Raw genomic sequence first — 17,295 nt, 5'->3', positions numbered from 1 at the left:
ATATATATATATATGTATACATACACATATACATACATACACATATACATACATACATAATATATATATATATATATATATATATATATATATATATATATATATATATATGTGTGTGTGTGTGTGTGTGTGTGTGTGTATATACACATACAAAGAACACTCGTCTATTTGAGGGAAAAGGTTGTTTAAATAGTGTGCTTTAGTACAAATCTCCCTCTTTCCCTCCGTGTGTGTGTTCTCTCCTCCCTGCAGGAATGCCTCCCTCTTGCTGCTCCGTGCCAGCTCCTATTTACTGCAGCAGACAGCTCCATTATCTATTTATCATTTATGATCGTATTTCCACGCACAATATAAAGAAGAAACGCGTGTTTCCCCTTCAAACGGACCTACAGCAGATTTCCTCTCCGTGTGTGTGTGTGTGTGTATAAATTATTGAAGAGGTTTGCTCTATTATTCCGGTATAGGTTTATAGAAATGAAAAGAAAATAGTTTACCAAAGCTACATTTCTGAAATTAGGCGGGACGCCTCTTGGTTATTATTATTAATATATCTGAATTAATTTTAAACATTAAATGCAGATATGATAATAATAATAATTGTAATAATAATCACAACTATTATCATTATTTTATATATTTCAATAAAATGCCGATCTTATTCGTTGAAGAACCTTAAAAAATATCACCCTTAAATCGTCACAAAAATTTAGATATAATAATAATAATAATAATAATAATAATAATAATAAGAGAGATGCCAGACGAATGCCTGTGCTATACAGGCCCAAATGAATATACCAATAATAATGTATATTTTTAAATAGTATGACGATTATTAGGGTAACATTTTGGACTAATTAAATGATATTTGTTCGCACTTGAGCGCTTCTCGTCCCCTTAAAAACGAGTGACAGGTTTGTTCATCCCTCTCCTCCGCTAAAACTTAATGATGTCAAATGTATAATTAGTGGGAAAACACAGCTACGGGGCTCGGATTAGTCACAAGACGCGGCGCTGGCCAGCCGGCCCGTCCGAGTGCGCAATAAATAAAGCGCAATAAAGGGAAATAGCCGCAGTTTAGTCAGGGCCGGGAGGCGGCGGAGCCCTTATTCCAATCAGTTAAGATTGAATTAAGAAAAGCCTCGAGGGCCCGAAAAAGCCGCGTTCTCCCTCCCCTCGTCCCGAGTGTTACTTCGGCCTAAAGGTTGTCAAACAACTGACCCCAAAAATAACCAGGACCACACGCACACACGCACACGCACGCACACGCACGCACACGCACGCGTCGCCAAATATTAGTTTTGTAAAAACATCGATGGTTGAATTCAGTTGTTCTTAGATTCCTTATTATGGTCATGCCCTTTTTTTTTTTTTTTTTTTTTGAGGCAGGAAAAAAATTATACAAATAAAAAAAATGAAAATAAAATGTGGGAATTATCTTTGCGAGGAGCTGAGGGCAGCGCAGTGGGACGTTTCTCGAGAAGTGTAAATAAGAGAAGCGCGGGGGGATGGAAGGGGAGGGAGAGAGATTTTAATTGTACAAATTCACATTCATTTACAAGACGCTCAAACCTTTGACGCATCAAAACATAAAAAAAAAACAATGACGAAAATTAAAACTTGACGTAAAGATGAGGTGGGGGGGGGGGGGGGGGGGGGGAGAAAAAACACGCGTTGAAGCTCGAGAGAGTGGGTTTTTGGTGCGTGACGGCACACCAGACAGTGGGGAAGGGAGGGAGACGTGCGTGTGCGTGTGCGTGTGCGTGTGCGCGCCGGCCTCCTCGTGGGCACCGTGTTATTACATCATGGCGACCTCTTCTGGAAGCCAAAGTAAATGAGTCGAGAGGAAGACAAAGCTTCTCCAGACTCCATGTTGTGACATCTATTTATTTACTAGAGAGGTAGGGAGTCTCAAGCAGCTCAGTGGGCCTCGAGGCTGGAGGCCTGCTTTCTTTTTTTTAAGTTCTTAATCTAAAACAAATATACTAATAATAATAATAATAATAATAGTAAAACAAAAATCAAGTAATAATGAATAAAAATTAAAAAAAAAGGCCCATAATTATCCATGATAAATCGAAATAATCCAGCATGGTTTTTTGTTTTTTTTGTTTGTTGCTTTTTCAATCAATTCTCCTGTTCTTAAATGATAAAACCTTCCAATTAAGGCTGCCCCAAAGGACTGACCCGATAAGGGACACGCCTCTCTATATGCATGCATTAGGGAGCTCCTGTGATGGCCTAATCGATGAAGATGGATCGGAGGATATGATCAATACCGTGCATTGCAACTTGGACTCATATGTGTGTGAATATATATATATACATACACAACACACACACACACACACACACACACACACATCTGAGATTTTATTTCACGGTGGAAAACCCAAGTTCCACCACAACCCCGAGACCCTGCCGCTCGGAGCCCGGACCAGTGGCCCCACGCTCCGGCTCACATCATTAATCACGACCCACTTGAACATTATGACTGCGGGTGGAGGATCGGTGACCATTATCGTCTCGGGTGGCAGCTAAAACCTCTCCTTATTTTTCAAAACAAAGCCACGGCGTTGGAGCCCGCAGCGGCAGGAGGGAGACCGCATCCCCGCAGCCCCGCGCTCCAGACTGCGCACTTTTTTTTTTATTATTAATGATCTGAAAACATATAACAACGATTAACATAATAATTATTATAATGCATTGTCATTAGGAAGCGCTATTTGGATTAGAATTATATAACAAAGTCACCAAAAAATATACAACAACAACAACCAATAACTACGCCTATTATGAGAGATTTCGTTAGGAAATTAAATGGAACATATTTTCGTCTTATCCCGAGCGACAAAATGACGACGCATCTCGCCAGGAACCACACTGGATTTGTTGCCCAGCCATCATCAAATTGGGAAAAAAATAAATAAATAAATGAAAAATTCGAGGGTGGGAAATTGATCCCGTGGACTTAACGATCTTCGATCAGCTGAGCGAATAAGAATGATAATAATAATAATAATAATAATAATAATTAAAAAAAAAGACGCCTAATAATTAATCGTTCACCGAGATCTACGACGAAATAATGTGAGCGCCTCCCGTCACTGGCAAATATTCATCAAGTGCAGTGCAGGTTTTATAATGAGATTCGAGATTCGGTGACCAAAGATCCTCGACGACCCGCGATGAAAGATGATGCGGATATGAAATGTAAAAGATCGAATAATGCTCCAGTGAGATTCCCAACCTCAATGGGAGGCACCGCCAACAAAGAGCTTTCTTTAGGAATCAGCTGCGGAGGCATCAGGGGAGACTGGCTCTGTGTGTGTGTGTGTGTGTGTGTGTGTGTGTGTGTGTGTGTGTGTGTGTGTGTGTGTGTGTGTGTGTGTGTGTGTGTGTGTGTGTGAGTGTGTGTGTGTGTGTGTGTGAGTGTGTGTGTTAACCAGTTGAAGAAAAGAAAAACAGATTGGAAAGAGTGAAAGAGGGGGACAGAGAGAGAGAGAGTATTTTTCATTTCATGTCCTTGCCAACCTGGGAACGGATCTGACATCTCGGGTTTTGATTTGGCATTTGGTGTCCCTCCCCCCCCCTCCATTTTCCCCTCGTCATTTCTGTCGTCTTGTTTTACAGCCATTGGTTCAAAGGTTCGAAGGCGATGACGTGGGCAAACACACGGTGTGTTTGTGTGACGTGCGTGAAAAGAAAAAGAGCCTAAAAGAGCCCCCCCCCCCAAAAAAAAGTCTGAATTTCCCCCCCGTCCGAGCAGCCGTGTGTGAGCGTCCAGGAGGAGGGGCGGCGGAAGCTGTGGTGTCGAAAAGCAATCGCCGGTGTCAAAAAACGTTTTTAGCTCATCAGCACTGATGGTGGTGGTGGTGGTGGTGGGGGTGGGGTTTATAAATAGCACGGTTGGACGGCCAGGCAGTGACCGGGGCTATTTCGGTCCGTGGCCACGGGGGACAAAGGTTCTCAAATCTTCTCCGGACAATTAGGGCCCAAGTGCGTGGTGGTCAAACAAGGACGACTCTGTTCCCCAACAAGAAGACTCGGCTGTCGCCAAACACCGCGAGGGGTTGGCGGTTCGGGGGCCGTAATGACGGGCGGCCGGCGGCGTATCTCATCTGCGGCCAGGTAGCGTCGGACCCCCCCCCCCCCGGGGGGAATAGCCGCCGCGATAAAGAGCGTCCGGGGCCAATAGAAAAGCCTCTTGTCCGACGCCGAGGAGTCAATGGAGGAAGTCACTGGAGACGGGGAGTCTTCAGAGAGTGAAAAGCACTTTTATCGCGCACCTGAATGGCCGGGCTAAGGTTTCCCGGGAACCCGATGGGAACGGCACATCACAGGTCTCTTACACCGGGTCATTACCGCAGGGCAAGCGAGGTTCAAGCGACCCACCGCGCTTGAACGCCAAACATCGCCGTGCGCCGCCCGTGCGACTAAAGAGCCCTCTCCGACGACGTGGGATGGATCTGCCGACGTTCTGAACGTGACGAATCCGTAACTCACGGAAAAGAAAAAAAAATCGAAAACACACACACACACACACACACACACACACACACACACACTCTCCAATTGTCTGAAGAAGAGATTTAAACACTACTGAGAGCGCTGCGCTTTTCTCATTTACGTGTAATCCACCCACGGACAAGACGGCTTCGCCGGCCGTTTCCTTCTGCAGCAACAGGTCTACAGATCCATAACCCACAATACATTGCAACATGACATCATTGCCTATCTAAAAATGAACAGCAACATCGATCTCTGGGAGACTGACCTTCCATAAGTCAAATATAGAAGACATGTGATATGTGTTTGGATGGAAGTGTATATTTACCTGTCAACTGGAACCCAAGGATACGGCGGTGGGGAGGTTGTATCTAGTCCCAGAGAGTCGTGTTTTGGGGTGGAAATAAGTTGTAAACGTGATGAATGGCCCACATTTCTCGGGCCGGGAAGCACTAGAACTGGCACGGTGCTTGCAGCCAAACAGTTAATTGCTCACCACAGAGAAGGCCCAACAAAATACTCATAAAGCAAAACGATGAGTCCATTCAGCCTCTCCCTTCTTCTTTCTTTTTTTCCCCTCTACACTCCTCAGGCTAGACTGCCTTCTCTGTGCCCACCGCAATTTTCCAACACACAAATATTATGTTGCCCGCGGCAACAATTTAATAAAATAACCAATCACATCTGCCCTTTCAAATGTTTCCAAAATTAAGCCAGGGCCCGCGTATAATGGAGGAGTCTCATCCGCATGTTAGGATTTGGGGCCAGGATTTATTGCACGGTGATAAATGATCACAAGGCTTGTTTTGACAAATGCAAGGGTACTTATGAATGAACATTGGCCCCGGCGCAGCAGGCGGCCCGCGCTGTTATCAAGTGGATTAGCGGTTCTGATTATGCCTCGGATTCAGGCTGTGCTCTCAGCACCAATCAGAGGCTGCGGTCGATGCATCCCATAATAACCATTCCCTCGTCTCCATAGCCGCCGCCGCCAGCCGACGACCCCTTTTCGCGCAGTAGCCCCGCCCACTCCGGGGCGCACTCATTTCACAATAACAAGCTTGCAACAGCTCTCATCACACTTAAAAATAGAGGAGTCGTGGACAGGAACCCTGCAGTTTGTGTATCCTGCGGAAGATTCTGTCTGAAGCCTCCGCTCCGCCCGCCCTCCTCCCCCTTCCAAGCCCTCTCCCCTCAATTCCTCCGCCTCGTCTCCTGTACCATTAACGGCGCTCCGCAACATCCGCGGCCTTTTGCGATCTAGCGTTTCCGACGGTGCCCGCTCGGCCCCGCTGGCGTGGGAGCCGCAGATGTCGAGGGGGGGGCCCCGTTCCGGAGTCGCCGCGGTATCTGGGTCACTTCTGTCATGGCCCAAATGCCACTCAGGGCGGCTGACCTTTCCAAGGGGCTGACGCAGGATCGGGCCCGTCCCCGCGCACGCTGCCGCCCCCGCCGTCTCGCCCACGAAAGACGTCGCAGGAGAACGTCGGCGGCCCCCCCGCCACCGCCGCCCCCGTTTCTTCATCCACGGCCATACGATTCACAGCAAACGGGGCAAATCAAAGTCGACAAGAAAATACGGCCACGTTAAATGTGGCCGATATCCGGGGTCTCGACTAGACTCAGGAACGTCGTAGCTGCTCTCACACACACACAGACACACACACACACACACACACACACACACCACACGCACACGCACACGTGCGCGCGCCCCCGCGGCGTATCACGTCTCAGCGGGAGGAACTCGAAACGTGCTTCCAGAATGTGTTTGAAGGCATGGTTTTCACAACCCACACCACCGTAACTGGGGACTTAATGGAATACTTCAATTAGTAAGAAGCCCAGTCAACGCCTTTCAAAAGGGCCGCAGCGCCGTCTGCTATTCGGAACATTCAGGTCTCCACCACCGAGCCGCTCCGCTCTCAACAGCGGCGCCATTCGAGGGTTCCAGAGCGGCGATGATCCGCCGAGCTGCTCATTTGGGGCTGTCAGAGAAAAAATAAAAATAAAGGGCGGATTTCGGTGTCGGAGCCACCGGGCGCATGCGACGCGATTTAATCTCACGTCAGTGTCACGAGTGATATTTGCAAGTGGGCTCCGCGTGGAATGTTAGGTTCTGCGGATCTCCGGGCTGTGTCCCTACTTGTCCCACACTGTCAGTGAGTCACACGCTTCCAGAGAACAGAGAGGAGGGAAGTGCCATAGTGCAGTGGTCTGGTTTCCCTTTAAACATAACATTTGCCCTCCATCCTGTCAATCAATCTTCCGCCGCCGCCATTTAAATTAAAAAAACAACCATTTTTCTCAGGATCTGTTGCGGCTTTACGAGCTTAAAGGAGAATATAGGGGGGGAAAAAAAAAAAATCTTTCATCGGTATCCACTTAAGTTTGGTGTAGAGAGAATCTGTTCTCCCACTGCAGTCACACAACCTCCTTAAAAAAAACATTTTTTTTTTTTCCTCCTTAAAATCTTGACTGGCTCGGCTGACGAGTTCAGGGGAGATGTTATTTATCTTCGGCCTCTGGTTTCTGGCTGGGCCGGCCAGGCTGAGAGGATCCCCTCTAAGAGCACCGTGCTGCCTGGGGCAGAAAAAGGCCAGAGCACGCTCCACATAAATAACACAGAACCTCGCAGGAAGTCCGATTGGTGGTCTGCTGGAGGGATGGAACCATCCCCTCTCCCTGTCTTTCATCTGACTTCTTTTCCTTTGCTCACATTCTCTCCGTCTCTACTGGGGAGCTTATTTGCTGAAGAGGGCTAACAGCAGGATTTTGAAGAGTTTTGGCAGAGCGGTACATCTGAGTGGGCAGAAGACTTCCACTCGCCTGAGGGTCCGAGGCGGATAAACTAGACAGAGCGAGGAGGATCACACTGACCCGACACGCGGGACCTTACTTCTCATGAATATTAGACGTAGTAAACAAAAGTTGTTTTACAAGTATTTTTACTTCAAATATTGGGGCGGAAGAAAGAACATTTTTGGTGTCCCCCCCCCCTAGACAGCATTAATGTAAACCCAGGATCACAGCTCTGCACAACAATAGGGTTCCTGACCCCTCCTCTCTGGTCTTATTTGGAGAATGCGCCATTGTTGTGACATGACCAATGGATGAGAACGCAGACAGCAGCAGAGGAAAACACAAAATAAATATGTCTGGACCTTAAAAAAAACCCTCATCAGATGGATGCTTTTTCTTTTTACATGTGCTCTTGCACCATGGAAAACTTGTCAGCTGATGACGGGGCCCATTGCCTTTGAAGTCACTCTTGAAAAAAAAAAAAAAAAAAAAAAAAGGCTGTATTTTGGTTTGCATTGTGCGCAGAAACTAATTTATAGGAGCTGACCCTGGCTCCTCTTTTGTGCAACAGCCATCTTGGAAAACAATGGCAGGAAGGCTTGAAACCTGAGAGGAACTGAATCTGCTGTTTTCCATTTTTTTGTCCCTATTCAGACGTAGTATTTTTCCCTCCCCGAGTATAATAGCTCTGTTTTGTGTCCAAGAGGAGCCATAAACTGATGTCTAAGCATTCCACGGCCAGGCAATAGGCCCGGCTTTAACTAGGCACATGGGGACAGTTGTTTTGTAGCACATGGAGCGGGAGGCCTGACGGGGGAAGCCATGGTCGCCTGCTGACCCCGGGCTGACCTGTCGGCCTCCTTATGGAAGGATCAAGGCTTGGATTGGAGCCGGCTAAAGGTTAGAGGTTTGAGGGTAACAAATCAAGTAACACTGTGGTGGTATTCAACCCCCCCCTCAAATATCTCTCCAACTCTATATCTGGCACACGTCTGTACAAACACACGTACGTACTGTAGACAAAAAAGCTCCGTCCCGAGTTTTTTTTTTCCCCCTGGCGAGCCGTAATCCCTAACAACAAAAGGCGACGCGGGCGCGGCCTTGACCGCGGCCTTGACCGCGGCGTGCCGGCGGAGAGCGAGCGACGGCGGGACGAGGAGAACGCGCGGTCACGTCACTTCGCTCGTATTTCATCGTGACAAGCAGAGCGAGGCCGGCGTCGCTCCGCCCGCCGAACTACAACCCCCCAAAAAGCTGAGACGGTCGCCGCCGCCGCCCGTGCGCTCGCTGGTCCGACCGCGTCTGTTTGGGACGGAGCCAAGGAAAGAGCATATACGGATACTTACCGTTTTCAATGTTCCGCCCCCTCGAAAGACGTGACATTTTATGGCATATAAAATGATCGGCAACACACCGTACTGAGGTTTTGCCATTTTGCTTGGAAGAGTCAAGAGTACGGGGCATTGTTTTCAGCCCGTATCTGCCTCTCAAAGCATCATTCATTTTATCACTCAAGTTGGGCTGCAACAATGGACTGAACAGAAAAAACAACTTTAAACAGACATCAGGTGTTTCCTCGACACATATCGGTGCTCACGTTGCCAAAAGTTATTATAGTAAGGTTGAGCGGTCCTTAGTTCGTTAATAACAGACAATATTCAAATATCCAACCGATTCAAATATTTTAATAAATCAAAATGCATACCCAATCACAGTGGACAACAGAGCGTACGTTGCTGTACATCATCAGAGCTTAAAACGTTTTGAGAAAACTCATTTGTTGCGTTGAAGAGGCGCACACAGACATGAAAGCACATTGAAATACGTGCGGTGGAACTCCACTCATCGACGCTCTACCCGAGGGAGCGTACAACATGAGTGCGCGGGGGGTCGTAGCCGGGTGCAGCTGTGATCACGGGGAACCCTGGTTTCTCCGGAGAGGGCGCCGCGTGACGCAGGGGAGGGGGGAGAGGCCTCCCGCTCCAAAACCGCACCTCTTCTAATCGGCCCCGCCGGGCGGCGGAGGAGGAGGAGGAGGGAGTGCAAAGGGCCCGCGCCTTAGAGGTGATAAGGAAAAGGCCTCGCGTCCTCCCGAGGCGACCCGGCCCTGCGCCGCACGGGGCCGCGGGGCGGGGAAGGGGGTCACGGCGGCGTTTTCACACAGATGTATGAGGCTGACCCTGGCGGAGACACGGTATGTTGGTGAGTATTTATACGCAGCAGTTAAACGAACAGGGTGGTGCGGAGGGAGATAGTGAGAGGGAGGGTCACTCGGAGTTCAGGGCAATTATTATTATTATTATTTTTTTGCCAGTCGTAACCCCCCCCCCCCCCCCCCCCTTCGCCCCTTTGCGGGGAGGCTAAATTGCTTCCGGATCCAGGTATCCACCCCGGCAGAGCTCCTTGCCGCTACCCCTTCCTATCCTCCCTCCCTCGCTCTGTTCATCCCTCTCTCGCACCAATCGGCCGCGACGTTTTCCATACTCTCCTGTCCACCCGCCGCTCCACTACTCCGCTACTCCACTCGTCTCTCCTCTTCTTGCTGTTGGTGTTCTCCCTCTTGAGCCGGGCGGCCATGACACAGAGTGACAATGTCCGTCGGGAAACATTCTCTCAGGAGGATTCCTCGGTCCCTCTTGCAATCCAGCTCTTCGATGAAACCGTACCAGTAGATCACCAGACCCGGACCGAACCTGCAGGAGGAAACAAAAAAGGAAGTCATAAAGAAAAAAAAAAAGTATTCGAGGCTTCAAAATATCAACCTTTTCAGGCAGCTGTCAAAGCATGATTTCCCAGGCGGTCTTTATTTGGCTATCAACTTCATATTAAGGAGGTACTGATGATGACTTAAAATAATGAAATATAAGTAATAATAAATAAAGCATTGGACAGATGGGAGTTTGATTTTCTTGGGGATATTGATTGACTGATGCCAGATAAGGCAGCAAAGCCGTAGTCCTTTGATCAACATCCAGGAAACTTGTGTTGAATCAAACCAAAAAACAAAACACACACACACACACACACACACACACACACACACACACACACACACACACACACACACACACACACACACACACACACACACACACACACACACACACACACACACACACACACCAGGGAGATTAAGATCTCTCTGACACAGACACACACATTACAATGGCACCGAAATAACAATTATCAATGAACAACATCCAGCGAATAACAAAGTGCTAACACAGCCTCGGGAACCTGTCACGGGAAGCCTTTGTCAAAGCGCAGCGGCGAGCGTTCACCCACTCCCAAAAAAAAAAAAGAGGCTGAGACTTCAACAGTGCATCCGCCGGTTCTGGCTAGACAGTCAGTGTACCAATCTGTCATTCACAGACGCTTTGGAAACCCACGGCAGATCTGCCTCACTTGGCATGCGCGCCGCTTTCCGGTTCACTATACTGTAAATAATGACCCTGCGTCACGGAGCTGAGAAGCCGGAGAGAGTAAGACAATATTCAAATGCAAGGTGCTTCTCCTTCCATTCGCTCCCTCTCACCCTGTGCAACTCTTGAGCCTTACAGCCGGGCCTCTCGTATATCTGTTGGAAGCTAGATTCCATAGCTGGGCGGAAAGCTCTCGAAGCAATTAAAATGAGTGTCGAGGATGTGCGGCGTTATTTCACTACTTCTCCTGGCAAAAGCCATAAATCATCTTTCAAGCTATTTATTATGCCCCAAAGAGACACCGCCGGCCCCTTCTGCCTCGTATAGATCATAGCCGCTCTTTGAACATTAGCCGCCATGCATAAAGTCATGTCACAGTTGAACTCTGAGCAGAGAGCACCTCACACACCAAACCAGATTTAGGGAAATGACCGTGGTCTTGTCCAAGACACTCTATCCTCAGACAGTAACCGATGTTTTTGGGTCTCCTGAGACCCAGACAGGAAGCTGGCCAAAAGGCTAAAGATAACAGGCAGGAAGTGTGGCCTTTAGGTGGAGAGTGTAAAACCACCACTTCTGATCAATCATTTCCCTTTGAAAATACTGACTCCAAACTACATTATAAATACACCTAAAAACGATTAAAATCCTGAGTCATTTCCAGTGATTGTTTATGACATTATAAATACTCAGATGGTTGAACTTTGAACTTTGACAAGGTAGTTAAGCCACACAAATTAGAATACGAGACTTGAATCAGCTGTCATAACATCGGCATCTATGCGCCAACTGTTCTGCGCACGCGTCCACGCCCATATTTTGTTGAGCAGGCCTCCAGGCTGTGCATGTGCTACATACTGAGCATGTATGCAAAGTGACAGACGGACACAAGCATGAGGAAATACACAGTGTATGTATGTATACATATAGTACACACACACACACACACACACACACACACACACACACACACACACACACACACACACACACACACACACACACACACACACACACACACACACACACACACACACACAGCTTGGGCCGATATTTGATAATATAGAATATCTCGATTTTACCATATTCAAATATTGATGGGGGGGTGGTGTGTATGTATGTATATGTATATGTATATATATATATATATATATATATATATATATATCCCCCCCCCTCTCCACAGTCCTAGACCCCTTAAAGCAGTACATGCTTCCGCGCCCCGTCCTGCATTCTGTATTTTACAGCGTGTGATTTACGGTCCTGTATCTATGAGGGAACGGTCAAAGCTAACAGCCCTGGAGAAAGCCGGCAGATGCACACGGCAAGTTCACTGCAATGTCACACACATAGCTCAGCGCCTGAGCGCAGCGCAACGCCGGGGAAAAAAAAAAGCACCGCTCCGCTCCGCTCTCGTCTCGGCCCCGGCCCCGCAGAGCACATGGCAACGTCGGCTCTTAATATGGAAATGTTATGGAAACAAAACCTAAACATTTACATTAGATGACTTTGGAAAAGGGGGTTATGCTCTTCTTTTTATTTGGCGGCCATGCTGTATGTATTCTCTACGCTCTGGGGGCGGGAGGGGTGGGGGTTCAGACTGATGGAGGAAGAAGGGGGGCGGGGGGGTCGGTTTTGCGGGGAGGGGAGAGGCAACCTTCTGAAAAGGTTAAAACTGTACATCAACAGATAAGGCGGTGGTGTACGATACATCATGTCCCGGGCCTGTCGGAGGAGGCCAGACACAAATTGAAACAAGCAAAATTATAAACACAGGGGAGCCGTGTCACCAAGGCCTTTCCATACCCTAAAGAAAATAAATGGACTTTGAATCCCACTCAGAATTAATATGAGTCAATACAGGAGAGACCTTGGAGTAAGAACCACAGAGACAAGGGTAGAAACAATAACACTTTGGCGGGGGGGGGGGGTTTCTACTGGCAAGGCAGGGAAAGGTCAGGAGGGTCAAGGCAGAGTCTGGCGGTTACGCCGGGGGATTTTCAAAATATTCGGCGCGGGATCCAGACAAAGTCAACGGAGGGAGTAAACAACAAGAAAATAAAATATATAGGAGGCCCTTCTATATGCTACTAGCGCTGAAGTTATTTGCCGAGTAACCGCTGACATGGTGATTGGAGGCTTGGTTGGAGTTTGTAGGGTAATTGTGGCTTATTATGTGGGCCGACGCATCTTAACCTGGCGTGTGCTTATTATACACACCACTTCAGAGTCAGTCAAGTCAGCCATCTTCCAATAAACACCTAACTGTGTAACGAGTTGGTGAAATTGTTTGTGAAATGCAGCTAATTTCGGCAAAGGGGGCCCGCTGACGAGCCTGGGCGTGGACTGCGGCTGCCAGGCACGCTGTCGTTAGTGTTAATGAGTGGGTGGTGGTCGCTTTTAAAGCAGGTGCCAAGCAGCGTACACCGACAACGTAATGAGACCACGGCACTTAGGAACAAAACAACAAGACCCTCAAACAGAGGAGACAGCGTTGTTAGGGCTGCCTGCGCAAACATTATTTCATGCAGCCTCCTTCCATGCAATTAGGGCAAACGTTTAGCACAAACTAATGAAGTATATGAAGTATATATATTTATATATATACAATTTTGAGAAGGTTAACCTTTTTTATGGCAATTGTCTGAACAGCAAATCAACAATCTTTATATAAAAATATATCAGAATGTATTTAATTGGTCTCGTACGTGTTTTAGATATGAGGAATCTGTTGTGGTAAAAGATTGGTGCGAACGCTGTACAAACAATCTGCATAAAAAATGTTACCAGCCAAATACACAAAAATATACAGAATGCCAGACCCTACGAAAAGCAATTCTATGCACAGGATATTCACACACACACACACACACACACACACACACACACACACACACACACACACACACACACACACACACACACACACACACACACACACACACACACACACACACACACACACACACACACACACACTTTAAAAGTAAATTGTCTTTTCAATTTTGAGAAGTTTGGGCAGTTCCAGGAAGCCAGAATCCAGGATTTTTTTTTTTTTTAACGCTCAGTATTTCACATCCCCCCTCGAACACACAGATCAAGGTTAATTTGCACTGTCACATTTGGTGAGAAAAGAATAAACTAAAACCGAACAGATCTGCCACAGAAACATTACATGACATGAAAAATGATCAATAAAATCACGGCGAAAATATGCCTCACTTTAGAACACTCTCGCCTCCCTTTAAACACTACAAAGACCCAATTTAAACAAACGCCCTCGCAATGATTTAGATAGCCTAAGCCTCCAAATGTTGGTGAACTTTAAGGCTCTGAGGTCCCCCCACAAAGACCTCTTTGTTTTTCGGCGTCCATTCGCCATCCATCACGTCACAAGGTGGAGTGGTAAAACACTGCCAAACATTTGCACTCTTTTCTTTCCTCCCCTTTCGTGCAAGGCAGGTCGAGAAACCTGCTCGGCCCCTTCTGAAGGGAGTGGGGGGGAAAGCGAGCAAACAAAGTGTAGGGCACAGCGGCGTGTGAGAGGTCTGTGTACAGGCTACGGCAACAGGGCAAAGACTCCTTTTGGTGCGTATGAGCGAGGAGGAACTCTGCTCGTGCAGTTGCATCCATGCATCCAGTGCTTTTTTTCTTTTTTTTTAACTCAGCGGCCCCTAAATCAAACCTGATTCAAGCCGACACCGCCCTATTTAAAAAGACGCAGTACGTCGGTTTTTTTTTTTCCATGTATTTATTGGCGGTGGGCTGTCATTTTAGTTTGAATGGGTTCTATTTTCATTGTGAGCAAGGTTTTTAGAGCATGAAACGCATCATTACATATAGTCATGGATTTTGTTGCAACATATTGTATATTTGAACACATAATTATTTAAACCAATATTTGATTAGTGGGAAACGTGCCCAGATCGTCCAAGGACCTCACAACCCCGCGATCTCCGGTGACCCTCTGTGGGGGGGGGGGGGGGGGGGGGGACTCATTTTGGGAATCACCGCTCGAGACAACAGATTAAAAGGTACTTATTTGTGCATGGATTGTGTGTGAGGGGCGAGGAGAAGGCGCTGACCCAAGGCCTCCATGCCCGGTGATGTGGCTTCTGTCAGGTCAATAATACTGCGTGTCTCCTCGTGCATCCTGCTTGGATAATTCAATGGCCTCGCAGCGGCCTAGGTGCTGTAGTAAGTTTGCTAGTCTGGCAATGAAGAGAAAAAAAAAAAAGGCCATGATGGCACAGGCCTCCACGCACGCACGCACGCACGCACGCACGCACGCACGCACGCACGCACGCACGCACGCACGCACGCACGCACACACACAATCAAGATATTTAAAGGCTGATTCTGTCGGCAGGGGTCCACGCAACCAGGGAGGTAAATAAGCCTAGTTACATACTGCACTTCCAGCGTCCATAAATAACAGGAGTTTAATGGAACAGTCAGCCGCCTTCAGTCGAGTTATTAACACCGCCGGAGCTAAGAATAGAGAACGCCCATATTTTCCTCCGCCTCCCCCTTCCTCTTAACCATTGAGAAAAGAAAAAAGTTCATCTCCGCTCAGGTATGCAAAACACAAATACAAGGCATCCGCAGCGTAGGCTCTGCAGGCTAAACGAGTTGCTCAAACCGAGACAAGTACTGTAATTATAGAGGGACAGAGGGCAATAAAGAATAAACCATCTTCCGGCAGGTGTAATTCTCTGCGACGTTTTTACGCTTTCTGTCGAAAGGGTTTGGAAGTGGGAGGTAACGTGGGCGTCGTCCTTCTTCCGTCGTGACTTTGGGAGCCAGAGAGTGTGTTTCATGTGTACATTTGAATGTGTACAGTGTGCGGTCGGGAGGAACCGCAAAAAGGGGGAGTGTGAGCGCGTGGCGTGTTGCGAGGGGCGGGTGCGGCAGGTCAAGTTTACGGTGTGTGTTGTGAGGTTTTGTCTGGAGTGTGTGGTGCAGTAGGAGGTCATTTATATACGCCGCCCCAGGATGCGGATACGAGGAGGGGGGGGGATCAGAAGAGGATTACGGTGTTTTATCTGGAAACCATAGTGACCTCTGTAAACCCTGGGGCTTGGTCTGACCTGAGCCTCCGCCGAGCATTCAAGTCTCAACTACACCGGTCACCGGCCAGTAACATGGTTACTCGGATGCTATTAAATAGTCAACCGTATTGTTTACATAATAGCTTCCATTCAAGCAGGTATCATCTACACTTCACAATAGTGGTACTTCATATCCGCCAAGACAGACTATGCAAATATTATTCACCCTTTTTTTTTTTTACATCTTGAATTTCATTGTGCGACCCACTTATGAGTGCCTACACAGTAGTTTAAGTCTGAAGCAGCGAAGTATCAATTCCAGAACCAAACCACTGTTTGATCCAGGTTTAAAGCATACATGAGCGCACAAACCTACAAATAAGCCTCCTTTTGACCTCGTGTTGGGTATGTTTCTCAATAGTGGAGGTGGGTTCAGTGAGGCTGGGTTATGAACAGTTATAAATGATGGAAGTCAAAATTGTAATAAGGCCTGGGTTGAAAAATAGAGGTCCTATACTTTAAGTTCCCCTTCACAAGCCTATCAGGTTTCACAGCCGTGGCACTCTCCAAAAAACTCCGGAGCCTCTATCTTCTACTGGTCTATTATCACCTACACAGACCCCAGTACCACTCACAAGCCCCTATCGCCTCGGTCACCATCTCACACCAGCCTCCAATCTTATCTCTGACCACATACGATCCTAAACACCCAATTTGGGTCCAAGCGGCAGTATTGATAACTCGGTTAACACGTGATTCTACGGATGAGCTCGCTACAGGCGCAGAAGACAAACCCTAGAAGCCCATCACCCACATCAGAACACCATTTGTTCTTTATTATGAGTGTAATGGGCGCCGTTATGCTTCCAAAACATCACCAACACAAGAAGGGAGTCCAAATTAATGTTTGGTACTTGTGAAGTTCTTTAACTAAGCATGTCCCTGACCGCATTACTGGAGCAACACACATTTGAGGGCCCACCGCGTGCGTGCGTGCGTGCGTCCCGTGTGTGTAACGTGCGTAAGTCGTGTCTCAGATCTACGTTGTCACGGTCCAACGCGCTCTGACACACTCTGGTCTGCGTTGGATGTGGAGCGAAACCAAACAAGGTGCGGTCTAATCCTGGCTTTGTCTGCTTAGCATTAGGTCCAAACAGCACTGAGGGCACCGTATGGAACAAAACAACGCACCGGGAACAAAACCGTGATCTCTTCACGACAGCAGAACAACATGCGATCCCTCGGTTTGGAACCTCGCCGTCCCTTCCGGTCTTCGAGCCAAATCAATAAAGCCGTTCTCAAATGACATTTTTCACTTTTTATTATATTTCCTCCCGCTTTTCCTATGATTAAAGATTATTACCAGTTCACGCACACAAACAGGGATCACCCATAGCGCCCCGGAGCTTGATCGAGAGATTTGGGATTGGCTCCTTGCTCAGGGGCACTAGGAGAATTAGGAATCAGAATTAAACCAGCAACCACGTGGCTGCTACATCCTCCAGGCCGGA

The 17,295-nt window shown here is 47.6% G+C and overlaps 1 protein-coding gene across 1 annotated transcript in view; it reads right to left on the bottom strand.

Annotated features, from left to right (window-relative positions):
* Positions 1–9,031: 9,031 nt before the first annotated feature.
* cdin1 (CDAN1 interacting nuclease 1) overlaps positions 9,032–17,295 on the bottom strand; it is a 60,344-nt gene continuing 52,080 nt past the window's right edge. Inside the window, exons 12-13 of the mRNA XM_080012948.1 lie at positions 9,796–10,004; positions 9,032–9,491 (exon numbers count right to left, since the gene is read on the bottom strand). Coding sequence (XP_079869074.1) covers positions 9,827–10,004 — 178 coding nt within the window. The 3' untranslated portion in view covers positions 9,032–9,491; positions 9,796–9,826. The remainder of the gene's footprint in view (positions 9,492–9,795; positions 10,005–17,295) is intronic.

Source organism: Zeus faber (assembly GCF_960531495.2).
Source record: "Zeus faber genome assembly, chromosome: 13".
NCBI lineage: Eukaryota > Metazoa > Chordata > Actinopteri > Zeiformes > Zeidae > Zeus > Zeus faber.
Note: the sequence above shows the minus strand (reverse complement) of the source record. Positions and strands in the feature narration are given on the sequence as shown.